This window comes from Nerophis lumbriciformis, linkage group LG05 (genome assembly GCF_033978685.3).
Source record: "Nerophis lumbriciformis linkage group LG05, RoL_Nlum_v2.1, whole genome shotgun sequence".
Lineage (NCBI taxonomy): Eukaryota > Metazoa > Chordata > Actinopteri > Syngnathiformes > Syngnathidae > Nerophis > Nerophis lumbriciformis.
This window is the reverse complement of record NC_084552.2, coordinates 54,093,594-54,117,832: the sequence shown is the minus strand read 5'-3', so window position 1 is coordinate 54,117,832 and position 24,239 is coordinate 54,093,594. Positions and strand designations below refer to the sequence as shown.

The following is a 24,239-nucleotide window of genomic DNA, read 5'->3' as shown; positions in this document are numbered from 1 at the left end:
CTGCGTCAGCCACTTCCATTTGTCTGCAAGCCGCCCCCATTAACTCCCTCCCTCCTATCATTAGGGCAATGCTCGGGTTACCCACAAGCTGCTGCAATACACAAAGATTCCAGTAGGCGGCTGGTGGGGGTTGTCTTAGGGGAGCTCTGAGTCACACTGCAATGGTTGGGGCAGGCAGTGTATATGTTCATCACTGGCTCTTAAAAAGTCATCAAATCTGAATGTGACCCGAGTTACATTTTTCAACAGATGACTCGGTTTCTTTCTGCAACATGTGTTAGCAGTAACGAAGTCTATCTCCAGGTTTTCCATCTTATTCATTCGCAGGCTGGCTGCTGCACCATGTCCTCGCCTCCGAGTGGGGATATTTCAGGCTACCATCTGAGTGGTGAGTGGACAACAACTGAAAAAAAAGTACACATAAAAAAACATTTGCTGTCCTCATTTTTTCATGATATTTGATTGCTAGAAAATAAAACAGATACATTGTAATAAATACAATAAAATATAGGATGAGTCTTGTTCACGAGTGAGGGAAGAGTGGATCGTGAGATCGACAGGCGGATCGGTGCGGCGTCTTCAGTAATGCGGACGCTGTATCGATCCGTTGTGGTGAAGAAGGAGCTGAGCCGGAAGGCAAAGCTCTCAATTTACCGGTCGATCTACGTTCCCATCCTCACCTATGGTCATGAGCTTTGGGTTATGACCGAAAGGACAAGATCACGGGTACAAGCGGCCGAAATGAGTTTCCTCCGCCGGGTGGCGGGGCTCTCCCTTAGAGATAGGGTGAGAAGCTCTGTCATCCGGGGGGAGCTCAAAGTAAAGCCGCTGCTCCTCCACATCGAGAGGAGCCAGATGAGGTGGTTCGGGCATCTGGTCAGGATGCCACCCGAGCGCCTCCCTAAGGAGGTGTTTAGGGCACGTCCGACCGGTAGGAGGCCACGAGGAAGACCCAGGACACGTTGGGAAGACTATGTCTCCCGGCTGGCCTGGGAACGCCTCGGGATCCCCCGGGAGGAGCTGGACGAAGTGGCTGAGGAGAGGGAAGTCTGGGCTTCCCTGCTTAGGCTGCTGCCCCCGCGACCCGACCTCGGATAAGCGGAAGAAGATGGATGGATGGATGGATGGAAAATATAGTATAATATATAATGATAAACAAATACATAAATACAAATAAATAAATATTTTATGTATATAATAAATAAATTGTACTATTTTGCCCTCTCTGAATGTTGATATGTAGTTTGACAGATAAGTTAACAGTCCTTTAATTTAGAGTCAGCAAAAGTTCCAATTTGCTTATTGGCATACTTGCCAACCTTGAGACCTCCAATTTCGGGGTGTGGGGGCGGGGGTGTGGTTGGGGGCGTGGTTAAGAGGGGAGGAGTATATTTACAACTAGAATTCACCAAGTCAAGTATTTGATATATATATATATATATATATATATATATATATATATATATATATATATATATATATATATATATATGTCCCCGCGACCCCGAAGGGAATAAGCGGTAGAAAATGGATGGATGGATGGATGGATATATATATATATATATATCCATCCATCCATCCATCTTCTTCCGCTTATCCGAGGTCGGGTCGCGGGGGCAGCAGCCTAAGCAGGGAAGCCCAGACTTCCCTCTCCCCAGCCACTTCGTCCAGCTCTTCCTGTGGGAACCCGAGGCGTTCCCAGGCCAGCCGGGAGACATATATATATATATATATATATATATATATATATATATATATATATATATATATATATATATATATATATATATATATATATATATATAAGAAATACTTGACTTTCAGTGAATTCTAGCTATAAATATATATTTATTTTATATATATATATATATATATATATATATATATATATATATATATATATATATATATATATATATATATATATATATAAAAATAAAAGAAATACTTGAATTTCAGTGTTCATTTATTTACACATATACACACACATAACCCTCATCTAGTCATTGTTGAGTTAAGGGTTGAATTGTCCATCCTTGTTCTATTCTCTGTCACTATTTTTCTAACCATGCTGAACACCCTCTCTGATGATGCATTGCTGTGTGGCACGCACAAAAGGGCTTTCATCAAATACACTAGATAGCAGTATTGTTCTGTTGAAGAGTGTCACAACATTGCTGTTCACGGCAGACGAACTGCTTTACGGTAGACGAAAACATGACTGCTGTTGTTGTGTGTTGTTACCGCGCTGGGAGGACGTTAATGAAACTGCCTAACAATAAACCCACATAAGAAACCAAGAACTCGCCCTCGATCATTCTACAGTTATAATGATTGGGCAGGCACGCTGTTTATATTGTGGGAAAGCGGACTCAGGTCCGCATGGAGCTGGAGGGGGCGTGGCCTCCAGCTCCGCCTGAATTTCGGGAGATTTCCGGGAGAAAATTTGTCCCGGGAGGTTTTCGGGAGAGGCGCTGAATTTCGGGAGTCTCCCGGAAAATCCGGGAGGGTTGGCAAGTATGCTTATTGGTCACCTTGAAATAAAATCACAGTAAAACTAAGCACATAAAGAGTACATTACAGTAATATACACAGGAAGTGCAAATACATGTAAGAGTCATGTTAAATCAACAGTGCAGTCTGGTATGAACTGCAATAAACAATGAAACCATGAAGGAAAATAAGTTGGCACAATTGATGCTAACATACAGGCAGGGTTGTAACGAGGATTTGACAAATACCGAGGTCAAAAATGTAGGAGCTTTGAAAGGCTGAAATGATGGGTAACCCAGCACCATATAAATAATATTACCTTGGCCAACACAATGAATTTCCAGAATAACAAAAGCTTTCATTGAGGTAGAACCATCACGTTTTACATTATCTAACATCTTTGACTATCAGCATTATTTTTGTAACAGTTCACTTTTTTATTATACTGAACAAAAATATAACTTTTTTTTTGGTTCCCTTTTTCATGAGTTGAACTCAAAGATCTAAAACTTTTACTATACACATAAAATACCAATTCCTCTCAAATATTGTTCACAAATCTGTCTAAATCTGTGTTAGTGGGCATTTTTTCTTTGCCACAAAAAAACCACCCCACAGGTGTGGCATATCAAGATGCTGATTAAACAGCATGATTGTAGCACAGGTGTGCCTTAGGCTACCCACAATAAAAGACCACTCTGAAATTTGCAGTTTTATCACACAGCACAATGCCACAGACGTCGCAGGTTTTGAGGGAGCGTGCAGATGACATGCTGACTGCAGGAATGTCCACCAGAGCTGTTTGCCTGTCACTTGAATGTTCATTTCTCTACCATAAGCCGTCGTCAAAGGCGTTTCAGAGAAATTGGCAGTATATCCAACCGGCCTCACAACTGCAGACCACGTGTAACCACGACAGCCCAGGACCGCCAACATCCAGCAGGTGCACCTCCATGATTATCCCCCCCCTCCATATCCCACACCCCGGATTGTAAATAATGGAAATAATTCTATTTATATACTGTGATGATTATCTTGTGTGATGACTGTATTATGAAAATAGTATATATCTGTATCATGAATCACTTTAAGTGGACCCCGACTTAAACAAGTTGAAAGACTTATTCGGGTGTTACCATTTAGTGGTCAATTGTACGGAATATGTACTTCACTGTGCAATCTACTAATAAAAGTTTCAATCAATCAATCAATCTGAGACCAGCTACCCGGACAGCTGCTGCAACAATCGGTTTGCATAACCAAAGAATTTCTCCACAAACTGTGTAAAAGACGTCTTAAGGAAGCTCATCTGCATGCTCGTCGCACTCATCGGGGTCTCGACCTGACTGCAGTTTGTCGTCGTAACCGACTTGAGTGGGCAAATGCTCACATTCGATAGCGTCTGTCATGTTGGAAAGGTGTTCAATATTTGAGAGGAATAGGCCTTTTGGGTATACAGTAAAAGTTTTACATCTTTGAGTTCAACTCATAAAAAATGGGAGCAAAAACAAAAGTGTTGCCTTTATATTTTGGTTCAGTGCAATATGATGAAGTTTAGCTTATCAAACAATTTTAACATCATTGAACTCAAGATGTTCTGCTTTGTAAAGCAAGTACTAAGTTGACGTCATTGTGTTACGTTGATGGAGTTGGAGCGGCGGGCAGTGCATGGCCAAAGATTGTATATTGAGAGAAGATGATTTACCCCATGATGTTGTACAGTGCACACAATGTCCTACACCAGGGGTCGGCAACCCGCGGCTCTAGAGCCGCATGCGGCTCTTTAGCGCCGCCCTAGTGGCTCTCTGGAGCTTTTTCAAAAATGTATGAAAAATGGAAAAAGATGAGGGGGAAAAAATATATTTTTTGTTTTCATATGGTTTCTGTAGGAGGACAAACATGACACAAACCTCCCTAATTGTTATAAAGCACACTGTTTATATTAAACATGCTTCACTGACTCAAGTATTTGGCGAGCGCCGTTTTGTCCTACTAATTTTGGCGGTCCTTGAACTCACCGTAGTTTGTTTACATGTATAACTTTCTCCGACTTTCGAGGACGTGTTTTATGCCACTTCTTTTTCTGTCTCATTTTGTCCACCAAACTTTTAACGTTGTGCATGAATGCACAAAGGTGAGTTTTGTTGATGTTATTGACTTGTGTGGAGTGCTAACCAGACATATTTGGTCACTGCAAGACTGCAAGCTAATCGATGCTAACATGCTATTTAGGCTAGCTATATGTACATATTGCATCATTATGCCTCATTTGTAGCTATATCTGAGGTCATTTAGTTTCCTTTAAGTCATCTCAATTCAATGTATATCTCCATCCATCCATCCATTTTCTACCGCTTGTCCCTTTTGGGGTCGTGGGGGGTCGCTGGAGCCTATCTCAGCTGCATTCGGGCGGAAGGCGGGGTACACCCTGGACAAGTCGCCACCTCATCGCAGGGCCAACACAGATAGACAGACAACATTCACACTCACATTCACACACATGACACACTATCTGTATGTAATATGGCTTTTAATTTGTTGCGGTTCCAGACAGATTTGTTTTTGTATTTTTGGTCCAATATGGCTCTTTCAACATTTTGGGTTGCCGACCCCTGTCCTACACAAAGTACATTTGCAGTCAATTATATAATCTTCTTTTTGTCACTTGAGAAAAATACGGAGGTAGTCATGGTAGTCATGGCCATAAAGGGTCGCCCGCCCCTCCCCATATGCAGATGCACGCGCTGTACGTCGGGCCCCGTGATCCGTGGGAGAAGGCCCCGTTTTGAGCGAAGAAGCACATGTAAAATGTCAATTAATGAAACACCGCAAACATAGTCCTAGCCCCTTCCTGCTCTGACACTGATAAGAATATATTGGGAAAATTGTTCCCAAATGTATTCACTGTCCCCAGCGTTAGTGCAATCGTGTCAGGAAGGATTACAAATTGACGATATATTTATTGTATAATGTACAGTTTATTTTCCATTCATTTGTTTATTTACAAAACACCCATCGAATTAAAAACGAGTTTGAGTTTTAAAAAGTACAGAAATTGTTTCACGTAAATAAAAAAAAGTGTGAACTTGAACAATTCTGTTTAGAGCCCCAGTTTAGCTAACGTGCGATTGACGATCCTATTGTCAGGCCAACGGAAATTAGTAGGGCTGTGAATCTTTGGGTGTCCCACGATTCGATTCAATATCGATTCTTGGGGTCATGATTCGATTCAAAATCGATTTTTTTTTTTCAATTCAACACGATTCTCGATTCAAAAACGATTTTTCCCCGATTCAAAAGGATTCTCTATTCATTCAATACATTGGATTTCAGCAGGATCTACCCCAGTCTGCTGACATGCAAGCAGAGTAGTAGATTTTTGTAAAAAAGCTTTTATAATTGTAAAGGACAATGTTTTATCAACTGATTGCAATTATGTAAATTTGTTTTAACTATTAAATGAACCAAAAATATGACTTATTTTATCTTTGTGAAAATATTAGACACAGTGTGTTGTCAAGCTTATGAGATGCGATGCAAGTGTAAGCCACTGTGACACTATTCATTTTTTGTTGTTGTTGTAAATGTCTAATGATAATGTCAATGAGGGATTTTTAATCACTGCTATGTTGAAATTGTAACTAATATTGATACTGTTGTTGATCATATTCATTTTTGTTTCACTACTTTTGGTTTGTTCTGTGTCGTGTTTGTGTCTCCTCTCAATTGCTCTGTTTATTGCAGTTCTGAGTGTTGCTGGGTCGGGTTTGGTTTTGGAATTGGATTGCGTTGTTATGGTATTGTTGTGTGTTGTTTTGTTGGATTGATTAATTTAAAAAAATAAATAAAAATAAAAATAATACAAAAAAATAATACAAAAAAAAAAATCGATATTTTAAAAATGAGAATCGATTTTGAATCGCACAACGTGAGAATCGCGATTTGAATTCGAATTGATTTTTTCCCACACTCCTAGAAATTAGCATCGCAGTCATTCTAAACTGTTACAAACACTGAGATTTTAAGGGAACATAATTAACATCAAACAGGATATAGGATGGTTGTATCTTTCAGCACTTTCACTCTCCTTAAAATGCTAATTTCAGAATAATCCTCACTCTTGAAATAAAAGTGCTTCCTAGCGATTATGTCGGGTTTTATGCTGCGTTCAATTTGTTGAGAGTCAAGTGGGAAGTGAGGGTGAGCTAACTGGCCGACTTCAAACGAGTAAAAACTGCCAGTAGAGGGCAGCACAAGTAATGATGGAGTAAATGGCTGCCATTCTCTTTCCAGCAGATTTTTTGCAGCTATTGCAACATTTCTTTTTTTTAAATACACACCAGATTTTGCTCGGATTTTACGTCTTTTCTTGCAACCCGTTTGGGGAGTAAACTACTTGGGCCGAAACGGCTTGCTCCCCCTGCTGGTAGCTTCCAAGTACTGAAAGTTGTTACGTGACAACCAAAAAAACAGAATGTATCCTCCTTTCAGTGGTGCGTAACCCGGCGGGCTGGGAGGTGGGCATCTACCTGTTTGGCTTTGTGGTGCTGCTGGCCGCGGCCGGCCTGAACATCTGGAAGCTGTGGAAGTCTGGAACCTTCCCAGCGCCGTCGCCCTTCCCCAACTTTGACTACAGATATCTGCAGGAAAAATACGGAACGTCCTTCTCAGAGGTCCGACAGAAGGTATTTTTTTTTACTTTATCAGCACAACCTAAAATAACAAGTAATTGATCTGATTGATTGATTTAATGCAAGGAACCCTATTTGGTAACTGGCTTATTATGTGGCAGGATAACTTTGTGAACACTACCATAAAATAATTAATAATATATTGTATTAATTATAACTATGATAGTTAGATTAATACATTAATATTGTTATTGGTATTGATATTATTAAAAATATTAAATTACATATCAATTTTAACACATTCATTTATTAGTAACATTAATAGTAATTTCAAAATTAATATTAACCAGAAAATTCTGTGCCCTGGACCTCTTGCCTGGGGGTCGTTGGAGGCCGCCGTACTTTGAAGATGGTGCCGAGTGTCCGAATCCGTGAGTGTTAGGTGTAATTTTACAAAAGCTACAGAGCTAGCCTAAAACATTAGCATGCTTACATAAAAATGCTAACAAACTAGCTCAAAAAGTTAGCACGCCAATGTTAGCATGTTAGCAAGCTAACGTTGTCATGCTAACAGTTGGCTTGTGTCACATACCAAGTTATATGACTCTAAAGTGTATGGCTGGGGAATTAGAGAAAATTTGCTAAAAAAAAGTTAGCAGTTTAATGTTAGCATGTTAACATTAGCATGCAAACAGTTAATAAGTGTGACATACTTACAGTGTCACATACCAGGTTAAATGTACTGTAGGGTAAACGGTTGCTAAATAAGCTAAAAAAAAAAAAAGCTTGCACTTTAATGGTAGCATGCTAGCATGCTAACGTTAACATGCTAACAGTTAGCTTGTTTCACATACCAAGTTATATGACTGCAAGGTGTATCACTGCGGAATTAGACAAAAAAGTGTAAAATTTGAAAAAGAAAGTTGGCACTTTAATGGTAGCATGCTAGCATGTTAACGTTAGCACACTAACCTTGATGTTGCAGAAAAAAAGACCATATATTTTTTTTTACCGATTTCCGAACTCTAAATGGGTGAATTTTGGCGAATTAAACGCCTTTCTAATATTCGCTCTCAGAGCGATGACGTCACAACGTGGCGTCACATCGGGAAGCAATCCGCCATTTTCTCAAACACCGAGTCAAATCAGCTCTGTTATTTTCCGTTTTTTCGACTGTTTTCCGTACCTTGGAGACATCATGCCTCGTCGGTGTGTTGTCGGAGGGTGTAACAACACGAACAGGGACGGATTCAAGTTGCACCAGTGACCCAAAGGTGCGAAAGTGGCAAGAAATTGGACGTTCGTTCCGCACACTTTACCGACGAAAGCTATGCTACGACAGAGATGGCAAGAATGTGTGGATATCCTGCGACACTCAAAGCAGATGCATTTCCAACGATAAAGTCAAAGAAATCTGCCGCCAGACCCCCATTGAATCTGCCGGAGTGTGTGAGCAATTCAGGGACAAAGGGCTTCGGTAGCACGGCAAGCAATGGTGGCAGTTTGTTCCCGCAGACGACCGAGCTAAACCCCCTATCGACCCTAGCTTCCCTGGCCTGCTGACATCAACTCCAAAACTGGACGGATCAGCTTTCAGGAAAAGAGCGCGGATGAGGGTATGTCTACAGAATATATTAATTGATGAAAATTGGGCTGTCTGCACTCTCAAAGTGCATGTTGTTGCCAAATGTATTTCATATGCTGTAAACCTAGTTCATAGTTGTTAGTTTCCTTTAATGCCAAACAAACACATACCAATCGTTGGTTAGAAGGCGATCGCCGAATTCGTCTTCGCTTTCTCCCGTGTCGCTGGCTGTCGTGTCGTTTTTGTCGGTTTCGCTTGCATACGGTTCAAACCGATATGGCTCAATAGCTTCAGTTTCTTCTTCAATTTCATTTTCGCTACCTGCCTACACACGACAACCATCCGTTTCAATACATGCGTAATCTGTTGAATCGCTTAAGCCGCTGAAATCCGAGTCTGAATCCGAGCTAATGTCGCTATAGCTTGCTGTTCTTTCCGCCATGTTTGTTTGTGTTGGCATCACTATGTGACGTCACAGGAAAATGGACGGGTGTATATAACGATGGTTAAAATCAGGCACTTTGAAGCTTTTTTTAGGGATATTGCGTAATGGGTAAAATTTTGAAAAAATCTTCGAAAAATATAATAAGCCACTGGGAACTGATTTTTAATGGTTTTAACCCTTCTGAAATTGTGATAATGTTCCCCTTTAACAGCTGTCACATACCAAGTTATATGACTCTAGGGTAAACGGTTGCAAAATGAGCTCAAAAAGCTATCACTTTAATGTTAGCATGCTTAATAATAATAGCTACATTAACATTAATACCAGTATTAATATCAATGTTAATGTTAATATTAGTGTAATGCGAATATCAACATCAATGGTCCAATTGATACTAATATTGACATTGATATTAACACCAATTTTAATAATATTGATAATACTAATATCAATATTGATATAAATATCAACATTCATTCCAATATTAATATTTGTATTAATACAAACGTTACTATTGTGTTAGGATTCATATTAATATGCTAATTCATACTAATATAATATTCATATTAGTATTACTATATTGAAAATATTAACACAAATCAATCAATCATCAATCAATCAATGTTTATTTATATAGCCCTAAATCACAAGTGTCTCAAAGGGCTGCACAAGCCACAACGACATCATCGGTATAGCCCACATAAGGGCAAGGAAAAACTCACCCAATATATATATAATTAAATAAAGATATTATGAATACTATATAGATATTAAAGTAATACAAATTACTAATAATTAAGTAATAAATAATAGTAAAATATAAATAGTAAAATAATACATTATAAAACAATAGTAATAATGGGAGTGTTTTTAAAAATGAATTTCATAATTAAAAAATATGTATAAAAATGTTTTATCTTAATATTATTGTTCATTTTAAAAATGTTTGTATTATATTTTTGTGTTAAAGTGCTTCTATAAACTGGATTGGACCAGATAAATCTCTCGCTTTCAGATCATTGCATTTCAATTGGACTCGTGTCAAATTCTATTGTGACTTTTTTAAGAAAGAAAGAAAACCATCTCCCTGGTGGAGGTAACAGGGATTGCAGTTAATGTATTTCACCTTTCAAACGTCTCCTATGAAGCGAGTGGCAGCCAACAACCACCGCCGCACCTCCACCACGTCCAGCCGCAAGCCCAGCCTGGCAGCGTGCGACACCCCGGACGGCCTCAGGGACCTGGGCCACCTGGAGCTGATGGGCCGAGAGCTGGACCTGAGCAGCGTGGTCCAGCTCAACCGCTCCATCTCCACCGACTCGCTCAGCTCCATCTCGTCCATCGCCAACAACTTCGGCCACGACTTCACCGTGGGCCAGCTGGAGGTCACGCTGGAGTTTGAGTCCGGTAGATCGGCCGGCCTGCATGGAGCGAGCGTGCTGCACATCACCCTGCACCAGGGCAAGGACCTGCTGGAGAAGGAAGAGGGAGACTTCCCAGGGTGCTTCATCAGGGTCTCTCTGGGGCCCGAGGAACTCAATGTGGGCGTCACAAGGGTAAGACCAAGGAAGTCATGTTTGGAGTTTTTCGGTGAATAATGAAGGCATACACCATCCAAATTAGGATAGTTTGGCCTTGGCGGAGGTCTTCTCTCTTCATGGTTGGTTAGCACGAGCAACTCTTTTGTTGAGGAGAGTGCACAGCAAATATGGGGTGCCTAATATAAAAATTCCATCACATTTTTCTAGCAGATATGGTTTGAATATTTAGCGCAGTTTTTCTCACATTTAGCTAATTTTCTTCACATTAAATGATGAATATATATGTTAAATCTAAATATTACATCTCAACAATAGATGTAAATGTTGAATCTAATTATAAATGTCAAATCTAAAAGTTAAACATAAATATAATATAATTTCATATACATCCTTAATATAAAAATATTAAATCTAAAAGAAAAGGTTTAATATAAATCATTGATATAATTGTTCAATCTAAATGTTAAATTCAAACATAAATGTTAACTCTAAATATTAAATCTGATATTAAATCTACATTAGATTTAGATTTTACATTTATATTCTACATTTAACATTTAAATGTACAGTATATTTAACATTTCCATTTAGATTTAACATTTATATCAATCAATCAATAATTCAAAGTTTATTTATATAGCCCTTAATTGTAGGTGCCTTGAAGAGGCGAATAAATGTACAATATATTTAACATTTTCACTTGTATTTAACATTTAGATTTAACGTTTTCGATTTAGATTCAACATTTAGATTGAACATTTAGATTTAGATGTATCATTTAGATTCAACATTTAGGTTTAAGATTTAGACGAAACATTTAGATTGAACATTTCCATTTATATTTTGCGTTTGGATTTAGATTCTACATTTAGATTTGAAATGTAACTTTTAAATTTAGATTGGACATTTAGATTTAACATTGAGATTAAACATTTAGATGTAACATTTAGATTCATATTGAACATTTAGATTTAGATTAAACACTCAGGTGAACCATTGAGATTTAACATGTAGATTATATCTCAAATGTGAAGAAAGTGAGCTAAATGTGAGAAAAGTCATCTAAATATTTAAAATGTACGAGTGAATGTTGTCTGTCTATCTGTGTTGGCCCTGCGATGAGGTGGCGACTTGTCCAGGGTGTACCCCGCCTTCCGCCCGATTGTAGCTGAGATGGGCTCCAGCGCCCCCCGCGACCCCAAAGGGAATAAGCGGTAGAAAATGGATGGATGGATGGAGTTAAAAAATGTGACTGAATTTTTACATTCGGCACCCTAAAAGCAAGTACACACTTTTTTATATACACAATTCATCTGTATTTAGTGAATCACTTTATTTATTACCATAATGTATTACTCTAGTGACAAGTGCATGGCTGTCTAGCAACAATTTGGTGCTGTTCTACTTTGCTGCAATCATGGTGAAGACAGGATTCGCTGACATCAGCGTCTCTCAGCTGGCTCCTCCCTCCTCCCTCCATCATTCTATTATTTAAATGGGTCCTTTATTCTGGCGGACATGTTATATTGAATTTTTTTTTTTCTTTCTGTGTGCTAATAAGATGTCCAATCACTTGTTTCTAATCCAGACTCTCATTTCTCACAAACACACACACACACACACACACACACACACACACACACACACACACACACACACACACCCCTCCTTAAATGTTGTACTTGGACTCACATACGATATAAATATTGTCTTTTTGCACCCATGAGCTCAAATGCTGTAATTACATCCTCAGCCCTTCCCCTGCACGTTGCCTGGCAACCCGCATCACTTTTTCCCCACATCACGCCTTAGCATCCGAGGGCGGTGTTGTGAAACACCAACTTGCTGTCTTCTTGTAGCACATGATAGTATGTATTACATATTGCAGTATAGTTACACTACTTGGGTATTTTATGGCGTTTTTATGTGTTTAGTCACCCATACTGACACAAATCAAGCATTCTGTTTTGTCTCCTTGCTGGCGTCCTGCTGCTTCCAACAGGTGCAGACAAACGCCTTCACTGTCATCTTTGACGAGCGCTTCTCGGTGGCGGCGGACGTGTGCACCCTGGAAGAATGCAGCCTCAGATTCGCCGCCTTTGGCATCGACAGCGAGGAGAGGAACATCAGTGCGGGGGTGGCAGAACTCAAGCTGTCAGACCTTGACCTGACCGTCAGACCGTTCAATGCCTGGCTCTACCTCCAGGATGTCAATAAAGTCCGTCGCACTGCTGAGGTCTCATCATGTCCCCTCGTAAGAACGCTCACAAGAATGTCTTCTGCAGGCCGTGGATGCGGTCGGAGAAATCCTCTTGTCTCTCAGCTACTTGCCTACAGCAGAGCGTCTCACGGTGGTCGTGGCCAAGTGTAAGAACCTGCAGTGGACCGACGACAAGAACACTGCAGGTAGCACAAAAACACACAATGTCTATAGCACAGTGCTAGTTTAGCTATCTCCATGATCAAAGACTAGATAGGAAAGCTCTAAAACAGGGGTCCCCATATTTTTTGACTCGGGGGCCGAATTGGGTTAAAAAAATTTGGGCGCGGGTCGGGCTGTGTGTATATATATATATATATATATATATATATATATATATATATATATATATATATATATATATATATATATATATATACCCGTATTTTTCGGAGTATAAGTCGCACCAGAGTATAAGTCGCACCCGCCGAAAATGCATAATAAAGAAGGAAAAAATCATATATAAATCGCACTGGAGCCCGGCCAAACTATGAAAAAAACTGCGACTTATAGTCCGAAAAATACGGTATATATATATATATATATATATATATATATATATATATATATATATATATATATATATATATATATATATATATATATACAGGTAAAAGCCAGTAAATTAGAATATTTTGAAAAACTTGATTTATTTCAGTAATTGCATTCAAAAGGTGTAACTTGTACATTATATGTATTCATTGCACACAGACTGATGCATTCAAATGTTTATTTCATTTAATTTTGATGATTTGAAGTGGCAACAAATGAAAATCCAAAATTCCGTGTGTCACAAAATTAGAATATTACTTAAGGCTAATACAAAAAAGGGATTTTTAGAAATGTTGGCCAACTGAAAAGTATGAAAATGAAAAATATGAGCATGTACAATACTCAATACTTGGTTGGAGCTCCTTTTGCCTCAATTACTGCGTTAATGCGGCGCGGCATGGAGTCGATGAGTTTCTGGCACTGCTCAGGTGTTATGAGAGCCCAGGTTGCTCTGATAGTGGCCTTCAACTCTTCTGCGTTTTTGGGTCTGGCATTCTGCATCTTCCTTTTCACAATACCCCACAGATTTTCTATGGGGCTAAGGTCAGGGGAGTTGGCGGGCCAATTTAGAACAGAAATACCATGGTCCGTAAACCAGGCACGGGTAGATTTTGCGCTGTGTGCAGGCGCCAAGTCCTGTTGGAACTTGAAATCTCCATCTCCATAGAGCAGGTCAGCAGCAGGAAGCATGAAGTGCTCTAAAACTTGCTGGTAGACGGCTGCGTTGACCCTGGATCTCAGGAAACAGAGTGGACCGACACCAGCAGATGACATGGCACCCCAAACCATCACTGATGGTGGAAACTTTACACTAGACTTCAGGCAACGTGGATCCTGTGCCTCTCCTGTCTTCCTCCAGACTCTGGGACCTCGATTTCCAAAGGAAATGCAAAATTTGCATGGTTGGGTGATGGTTTGGGGTGCCATGTCATCTGCTGGTGTCGGTCCACTCTGTTTCCTGAGATCCAGGGTCAACGCAGCCGTCTACCAGCAAGTTTTAGAGCACTTCATGCTTCCTGCTGCTGACCTGCTCTATGGAGATGGAGATTTCAAGTTCCAACAGGACTTGGCGCCTGCACACAGCGCAAAATCTACCCGTGCCTGGTTTACGGACCATGTTATTTCTGTTCTAAATTGGCCCGCCAACTCCCCTGACCTTAGCCCCATAGAAAATCTGTGGGGTATTGTGAAAAGGAAGATGCAGAATGCCAGACCCAAAAACGCAGAAGAGTTGAAGGCCACTATCAGAGCAACCTGGGCTCTCATAACACCTGAGCAGTGCCAGAAACTCATCGACTCCATGCCACGCCGCATTAACGCAGTAATTGAGGCAAAAGGAGCTCCAACCAAGTATTGAGTATTGTACATGCTCATATTTTTCATTTTCATACTTTTCAGTTGGCCAACATTTCTAAAAATCCCTTTTTTGTATTAGCTTTAAGTAATATTCTAATTTTGTGACACACGGAATTTTGGATTTTCATTTGTTGCCACTTCAAATCATCAAAATTAAATGAAATAAACATTTGAATGCATCAGTCTGTGTGCAATGAATAAATATAATGTACAAGTTACACCTTTTGAATGCAATTACTGAAATAAATCAAGTTTTTCAAAATATTCTAATTTACTGGCTTTTACCTGTATATACATATACACACACCTTAGGTCAGAAAAAACACAGAAGCTATATCATCCCTATAAGCCTGTTTCGAAACAGGCTTATAGGGATGATATAGAGGCCTCTGTGTTTTTTCCGACCTAAGGCAGTGTTTTTCAACCACTGTGCCGCGGCACACTAGTGTGCAGTGAGATATTGTCTGGTGTGCCGTGGGAAATTTTGCAACTTCACCTAATTGGTCCCAAAAAATATTTTTTTTGCAAATCAATAATTATAATTTGCAAATAATGTGCCATTGTCGAGTGTTTGTGCTGTGTAGAGCAGTGTTTTTCAAGTCTGGTGTGCCGTGGGAGATGATCTAATTTCACCTATTTGGGTTAAAAGTATTTTTTGCAAACCAGTAATTATAGTCTGCAAATGATGTTTTGTTGTTGAGTGTCGATGCTGTCTAGAGCTCGGCAGAGTAACCGTGTAATACTCTTCCATATCAGTTGGTGGCAGCCGGTAGCTAATTGCTTTGTAGATGTCGGAAACAGCGGGTAAAAAGGTGTTTAATGCTTAAACCAAAAATAAACAAAAGGTGAGTGCCCCTAAGAAAAGGCATTGAAGTTGAGGGAAGGCTATGCAGAACGAAACTAAAACTCAACTGGCTACAAAGTCAACAAAAACAGAATGCTGGACAACAGCAAAGACTTACTGTGGAGCAAAGACGGCGTCCACAATGTACACTCGAACATGACATGACAATCAACAATGTCCCCACAAAGAAGGATGAAAACAACTTAAATAGTCTTGATTGCTAAAACAAAGTAGATGCGGGAAATATCGCTCAAAGGAAGACATGAAACTGCTACAGGAAAATACCAAAAATAAGACAAAAAGCCACCAAAATAGGAGCGCAAGACAAGAACTAAAACACTACACACAGGAAAACAGCAAAAAAGTCCAAATAAGTCAGGGTGTGATGTGACAGGTGGTGACAGTACACCTACTTTGAGACAAGAGCTATAGTCATGCATGCTTGGTTATGCTTTAAAGTGATATCCAACAATTGCGACTTTTTTTACAGTCTTTCAATGGAGTTTCGTTTTTTAATGGTTTCTGCTGGTGGTGTGCCTCCCGATTTTTTCAACGCAAAAAATATGCCTTGGCTCAAAAAAGGTTGAAAAACACTGACCTAAGGTATATTCCGCTCTACTCCGGTATTGAGCACTGTATAATGGATAAACCACAGAAACCTCAACTATATATATATCCATCCATCCATCTTCTTCCGCTTATCCGAGGTCGGGTCGCGGGGGCAGCAGCTTAAGCAGGGAAGCCCAGACTTCCCTCTCCCCAGCCACTTCGTCCAGCTCCTCCCGGGGGATCCCGAGGCGTTCCCAGGCCAGCCGGGAGAGATAGTCTTCCCAGCGTGTCCTGGGTCTTCCCCGTGGCCTCCTACCGGTCGGACGTGCCCGAAACACCTTCCTAGGGAGGCGTTCGGGTGGCATCCTGACCAGATGCCCGAACCACCTCATCTGGCTCCTCTCGATGTGGAGGAGCAGCGGCTTTACTTTGAGCTCCCCCCGAATGACAGAGCTTCTCACCCTATCTCTAAGGGAGAGCCCCGCCACTCGGCGGAGGAAACTCATTTCGGCCGCTTGTACCCGTGATCTTGTCCTTTCGGTCATGACCCAAAGCTCATGACCATAGGTGAGGATGGGAACGTAGATCGACCGGTAAATCGAGAGCTTTGCCTTCCGGCTCAGCTCCTTCTTCACCACAACGGATCGATACAGCATCCGCATTACTGAAGACGCCGCACCGATCCGCCTGTCGATCTCACGATCCACTCTTCCCCCACTCGTGAACAAGACTCCGAGGTACTTGAACTCCTCCACTTGGGGCAAGATCTCCTCCCCAACCCGGAGATGGCACTCCACCCTTTTCCGGGAGAGAACCATGGACTCGGACTTGGAGGTGCTGATTCCCATCCCAGTCGCTTCACACTCGGCTGCGAACCGATCCAGTGAGAGCTGAAGATCCTGGCCAGAGGAAGCCATCAGGACCACATCATCTGCAAATAGCAGAGACCTAATCCTGCAGCCCCCAAACCAGATACCCTCAACGCCTTGACTGCGCCTAGAAATTCTGTCCATAAAGGTTATGAACAGAATCGGTGACAAAGGGCAGCCTTGGCGGAGTCCAACCCTCACTGGAAACGTGTCCGACTTACTGCCGGCAATGCGGACCAAGCTCTGACACTGATCATACAGGGAGCGAACTGCCACAATAAGACAGTCCGTTACCCCATACTCTCTGAGCACTCCCCACAGGACTTCCCGGGGTACACGGTCGAATGCCTTCTCCAAGTCCACAAAGCACATGTAGACTGGTTGGGCAAACTCCCATGCACCCTCAAGGACCCTGCCGAGAGTATAGAGCTGGTCCACAGTTCCACGACCAGGACGAAAACCACACTGTTCCTCCTGAATCCGAGGTTCGACTATCCGGCGTAGCCTCCTCTCCAGTACACCTGAATAGACCTTACCGGGAAGGCTGGGGAGTGTGATCCCACGATAGTTGGAACACACCCTCCGGTTCCCCTTCTTAAAGAGAGGAACCACCACCCCGGTCTGCCAATCCAGAGGTACCGCCCCCGATGTCCACGCGATGTTGCAGAGTCTTGTCAACCAAGACAGCCCCACAACATCCAGAGCCTTAAGGAACTCCGGGAGGATCTCATCCACCCCCGGGGCCTTGCCACCGAGGAGCTTTTTGACTACCTCGGCAACCTCAGCCCCAGAAATAGGAGAGCCCACCACAGATTCCCCAGGCCCTGCTTCCTTATAGGAAGACGTGCTGGTAGGATTGAGGAGGTCTTTGAAGTATTCCCTCCACCGATCCACAACATCCGCAGTCGAGGTCAGCAGAGCACCATCCCCACCATACACGGTGTTGACACTGCACTGCTTCCCCTTCCTGAGGCGGCGGATGGTGGTCCAGAATTGCTTCGAAGCCGTCCGGAAGTCTTTTTCCATGGCCTCCCCGAACTCCTCCCATGTCCGAGTTTTTGCCTCCGCGACCGCTGAAGCCGCACACCGCTTGGCCTGTCGGTACCTGTCTGCTGCCTCAGGAGTCTCATGAGCCAAAAGAACCCGATAGGACTCCTTCTTCAGCCTGACGGCTATATATATATATATATATATATATATATATATATATATATATATATATATATATACAGTGTATATATATATGTATATATGTATGTATGTATGTATATATGTATATATATATATATATGTATATATGTATATGTATGTATGTATATATGTATGTATATATATATATATATATTCCTTGCTCACTTATCGATGGGAAAATGCATTTTTAGACAATACGATTTGCCTGAGTGGAGACCCTGAGACCCAGAGAGTAACAAGCTGTAGAAAATGGATTAGAAAAGACAGATTTAGAAAAGTAATAATTAAAAAAAAAAAATAATAATAATAATAATACATTTAAAAAAAATTGTTTTATCTTGGGACTTCCCGCGGGCCAGATTTTGTACGCTGGCAGGCAGTATCCGGCCCGCGGGCCGTAGTTTGGGGTCCCCTGATCTAAAACATGGAATGGCATTGAAGATTGAGGAAAAACGAGAGAATAACTACAAGTAACTACAATTAACACCATCTAAAAAATAGTATAAAACAGTTTAAAATATATATAGAAATAAAATAGTTAAGTTAAAGTACCACTGATAGTCACACACACACGAGGTGTGGTGAAATTAACCTCTGCATTTGACCCATCCCCTTGTTCCACCCCCTGGGAGGTGAGGGGAGCAGTGAGCAGCAGCGGTGGCCGCGCTCGGTAATCATTTTGGTGATTTTAACCCCAATTCCAACCCTTGATGCTGAGTGCCAAGCGGGGAGGTAATGGGTCCCATTTTTATAGTCTTTGGTATGACTCAACCGGGGTTTGAACTCACGACCTACCGATCTCAGGGCGGACACTCTAACCAAAAGGCCACTGAGCAGGCTTGTGGTTCAAAAAATAATAATTAAAAAAAAAATTATGATTTTTTTTATTTTTTTATCTTGGGACTTCCATAGTTTTAGACCCTTGCTCTAAAACCTGGCATGGCACTGAAGATTGAGGAAAAACGAGAGAATAACTACAAGTATTAGAAATAAAATAACTAATTATTAGCAACTAATAAATAAATACATAATAAAGAAAACCTAAGAAGATTTTAACATGATCAGTAAAAAGCCTAATAAAAAAGGTATTTGACCTTTTTAAAAAAAAAAGGAAAAAAGAAAATATCAACAGTCTCTGCAGTCATGAGGCAGTCATAAGTCTGAAGTCATACTGGTCACATTGGTCTGGAATTTTCTGCAGATACAAGTTTGGTGGCAGTGGACCTCAGGATCTAGGAGGTTTGATATTTTAAAAGCAAGTCAGATAGATACGAAGGAGCGATGCCATTGAGACATTTAAAACTACTGTAATAATACAACTTTAAAAGCAAACGGTGAGCCAATGCAGCGACTTTCAAACTGGTGTAATGTGCTGAGTTGATTGAATGAATGAAGCTGAGTTTTGTAATAATTGTCGAGTTCTGATATTCTTCTTGGGAAGACCAGCCAACAAGGCATTAAAGTAGTCCAAACGACAGGAAATACAAGCATGCATTAGCACCTCCGTGTTGCCCTGAGGAAGAAACGGGCGCACTCTGGCTATGTTCTTAAGGTGATGAAAACCTATTTTGATAAACCTAACTTTCATGCTCAAAGACTAGATAGGACAGGTCCATAGTAATTACCTTTATGGTCAAATATTTGATAGGAAAGCTCTGGTCGAGATATCTTTATGTTTACTGACCAGGTAGGACAGCTCTAGTCTTGCTACCTTTATTATCAAAGACTAAATAGGACAAATGTAGTCTGGCTATCTTCATCCTCAAAGACTAGATAGGACTGTTCAAGTCATGCACCAAGACTGGGGGGGGGGTATATTGTAGCGTCCCAGGAGACTTAGTGCTGCAAGGGGTTCTGGGTATTTGTTCTGTTGTGTTTATGTTGTGTTACGGTGCGGATGGTCTCCCGAAATGTGTTTGTCATTCTTGTTTGGTGTGGGTTCACAGCGTGGCGCATATTTGCAACAGTGTTAAAGTTGTTTATACGGCCACCCTCAATGTGTGACCTGTATGGCTGTTGACCAAGTATGACTTGCATTGACTTGTGTGTGTGTGTGTGAAAAGCCGTAGATATTATGTGATTGGGCCGGCACGCAAAGGCAGTGCCTTTAAGGTTTATTGGTGCTCTGTACTTCTCCCTACATCCGTGTACACAGCGGCGTTTTAAAAAGTCATAAATTTTACTTTTTGAAACCGATACCGATAATATCTACAGTAGAATTAGGGCGGATGTTGCTCTTTAGATCTTCACATTCAACATTTAATGACAATGACGCTGCTCGTACGTGCATGACGGAATTTTTCATTCTTCAAGTTAAAAGCATACTTTTATACAAGACATCATTGACTTCAAAGCTGATTTGATTGCAAGTCTGCACCCGTTCAGTTAGTTAAGCCTGTTTGAAGTGAATACAAAAAGAGTGTTTTTGACTCTGCAGATCCATTCGTCAAAGTTTACCTCCTGCAAGACGGCCGCAAGATAAGCAAGAAGAAGACGTCCACCAAGCGGGACGACACCAACCCCATTTTCAACGAGGCCATGATCTTCTCTGTGCCCTCCCTCGTCCTGCAGGTGACACTCAGCCTTTATCTGGCGCCAGCATTCATTGGTTAATGCGGCTCCCCGCCACGGGACAAAAGTGCCGAGTCAGGCTGACTGAGTCATGCTTATGTAACAGGAGCTCTCCCTGAGGGTCACGGTGGCGGAGGCCTCAGACGACGGCCGAGGCGAGAACTTGGGTCATGTGATCATCGGCCCGGAGGCCAGTGGCATGGGCATCACCCACTGGAACCAGATGCTGGCCACCCTGAGGAAGCCCGTGTCCATGTGGCACCCTTTGCGCAGGATCTAGTTCCAAGTAAATGATCTTTGCAAAGGAACAATGGATTGGATTGTTGACACGTTAGAGCGTACCTAATAAAGTGTCTGGTGAACGCGGCGCCAGTGTGTGACCCCAATTACGGTTACTTGTTGGCGCATATTAATCAATTCATCCCTTATTTTATTTCAACAACGGTATGATCTGAAAATGTCCAAAATGACATTTTCTAACTTTTCAGTGAACACTCCTTTAAAAAAAAAAAAAAAACTTTTCCATTTAACATGATTTTATGTCTGTTTTGTAGCTGAGAATATTCATGAAAAGTACAAGTAAAACCAATGAAATTGAGTACAAGCAGTGTGAAGGTGACTTCTTACAAGAACACAAGTAGCTTCTTGAGAATAAAGTCGTAACACTACGAGAATAAATTTGAAATATCACGTTAAAAAAGGGAAACTTTAGGAAAATAAAGTCGACAAAAAATAACATTGATTTGTAAAATGTCACTAAGTAACACACTAAATAAATAGTATATGAAGAAAGTTAATTTGATGAGAATAAAGTTGTAACACTGCGAGAATGTATTCGTAAATAACGTGAAAATAGCAAAACTTTAGGAAAATAAAGTCGAGAAAAATAACATTGATATAGAAAATGTCACATTGTTGCAAGAATAACGTACTAAATAAATAATATATGAAGAAAGTTAATTTGATGAGGATAGTTATAAAACTATGAGAATACATTTGTAATATGTGAAAATAGGGAAACTTTAGGAAAATAAAGTCGAGAAAAATAACATTGATGTCGAAAATGTCACATTGTTGCAAGAATAACGTACTAAATAAATAGTATATGAAGAAAGTTGATTTGATGAGAATAAAGTTATAAAACCATGGGACTAAATTGCTAATATTATATGAAAATAGGGAAACTTTAGGAAAATAAAGTCGAGAAAAATAACACTGATGTAGAAAATGTCACCTTGTTGCAAGAATGACGCACTAAATAAATAGTATATGAAGAAAGTTAATTTGATGAGAATAAAGTTATAAAACTGTGGGACTAAATTGCTAATATTATGTGAAAATAGGGAAACTTTAGGAAAATAAAGTTGAGAAAAATAAACCTGATGTAGAAAATGTCACCTTTTTGCAAGAATAATGTACTAAATAGTATTTGAAGAAGTTTAATTTGATAAAAATAAAGTTATAAAACAATGGGAACACATTTGTAATATTATGTGAAAATATGGAAACTTCAGGAAAATAAAGTCGAGAAAAATAAACCTGACGTAGAAAATGTCACCTTGTTGCAAGAATAATGTACTAAATAAATAGTATATGAAGAAAGTTAATTTGATGAGAATAAAGTTATAAAACTATGGGACTAAATTGCTAATATTATGTGAAAATAGGGAAACTTTAGGAGAATAAAGTCGAGAAAAATAAACCTGATGTAGAAAATGTCACCTTGTTGCAAGAATAACATACTAAATAAATAGTATATGAAGAAGGTTAATTTGATGAAAATAAAGTTATAAAACAATGGGAATACATTTGTAATATTATGTGAAAATAGGGAAACTTCAGGAAAATAAAGTCGAGAAAAATAAACCTGACGTAGAAAATGTCACCTTGTTGCAAGAATAACGTACTAAATAAATAGTATATGAAAAAGGTTAATTTGATGAAAATAAAGTTATAAAACAATGGGAATACATTTGTAATATGTGAAAATAGGGAAACTTTAGGAAAATAAAGTCGAGAAAAATAAACTCGATGTAGAAAATGTCACCTTGTTGCAAGAATAACGTACTAAATAAATAGTATATGAAGAAAGTTAATTTGATGAGAATAAAGTTATAAAACTATGGGACTAAATTGCTAATATTATGTGAAAATAGGGAAACTTTAGGAAAATAAAGTTGAGAAAAATAAACCTGATGTAGAAAATGTCACCTTTTTGCAAGAATAACGTACTAAATAGTATTTGAAGAAGTTTAATTTGATAAAAATAAAGTTATAAAACAATGGGAACACATTTGTAATATTATGTGAAAATATGGAAACTTCAGGAAAATAAAGTCGAGAAAAATAAACCTGACGTAGAAAATGTCACCTTGTTGCAAGAATAACGTACTAAATAAATAGTATATGAAGAAAGTTAATTTGATGAGAATAAAGTTATAAAACTATGGGACTAAATTGCTAATATTATGTGAAAATAGGGAAACTTTAGGAGAATAAAGTCGAGAAAAATAAACCAGATGTAGAAAATGTCACCTTGTTGCAAGAATAACATACTAAATAAATAGTATATGAAGAAGGTTAATTTGATGAAAATAAAGTTATAAAACAATGGGAATACATTTGTAATATTATGTGAAAATAGGGAAACTTCAGGAAAATAAAGTCGAGAAAAATAAACCTGACGTAGAAAATGTCACCTTGTTGCAAGAATAACGTACTAAATAAATAGTATATGAAAAAGGTTAATTTGATGAAAATAAAGTTATAAAACAATGGGAATACATTTGTAATATGTGAAAATAGGGAAACTTTAGGAAAATAAAGTCGAGAAAAATAAACTCGATGTAGAAAATGTCACCTTGTTGCAAGAATAACGTACTAAATAAATAGTATATGAAGAAAGTTAATTTGATGAGAATAAAGTTATAAAACTATGGGACTAAATTGCTAATATTATGTGAAAATAGGGAAACTTTAGGAGAATAAAGTCGAGAAAAATAAACCTGATGTAGAAAATGTCACCTTGTTGCAAGAATAACATACTAAATAAATAGTATATGAAGAAGGTTAACTTGATGAAAATAAAGTTATAAAACAATGGGAATACATTTGTAATATGTGAAAATAGGGAAACTTCAGGAAAATAAAGTCGAGAAAAATAAACCTGACGTAGAAAATGTCACCTTGTTGCAAGAATAACGTACTAAATAAATAGTATATGAAGAAGGTTAATTTGATGAAAATAAAGTTATAAAACAATGGGAATACATTTGTAATATGTGAAAATAGGGAAACTTTAGGAAAATAAAGTCGAGAAAAATAAACTCGATGTAGAAAATGTCACCTTGTT

At 39.5% G+C, this 24,239-nt stretch overlaps 1 protein-coding gene across 2 annotated transcripts in view; it reads left to right on the top strand.

Moving 5' to 3' along the window:
* The window catches only part of syt12 (synaptotagmin XII), a 39,090-nt gene extending 17,432 nt beyond the window's left edge, over nucleotides 1–21,658 (top strand). Inside the window, exons 2-8 of one of the 2 annotated variants that reach the window (XM_061959661.2) lie at nucleotides 328–388; nucleotides 6,985–7,178; nucleotides 10,303–10,710; nucleotides 12,698–12,913; nucleotides 12,981–13,101; nucleotides 20,754–20,887; nucleotides 20,994–21,658. In XM_061959661.2, coding sequence (XP_061815645.1) covers nucleotides 343–388; nucleotides 6,985–7,178; nucleotides 10,303–10,710; nucleotides 12,698–12,913; nucleotides 12,981–13,101; nucleotides 20,754–20,887; nucleotides 20,994–21,167 — 1,293 coding nt within the window. In that variant the 5' untranslated portion in view covers nucleotides 328–342 and the 3' untranslated portion in view covers nucleotides 21,168–21,658. Of the gene's footprint in view, nucleotides 1–209; nucleotides 389–6,984; nucleotides 7,179–10,302; nucleotides 10,711–12,697; nucleotides 12,914–12,980; nucleotides 13,102–20,753; nucleotides 20,888–20,993 lie in introns of those variants that run through there. The other variant, XM_061959660.1, reaches the window with a different exon arrangement.
* The last annotated feature ends 2,581 nt before the right edge of the window (nucleotides 21,659–24,239 follow it).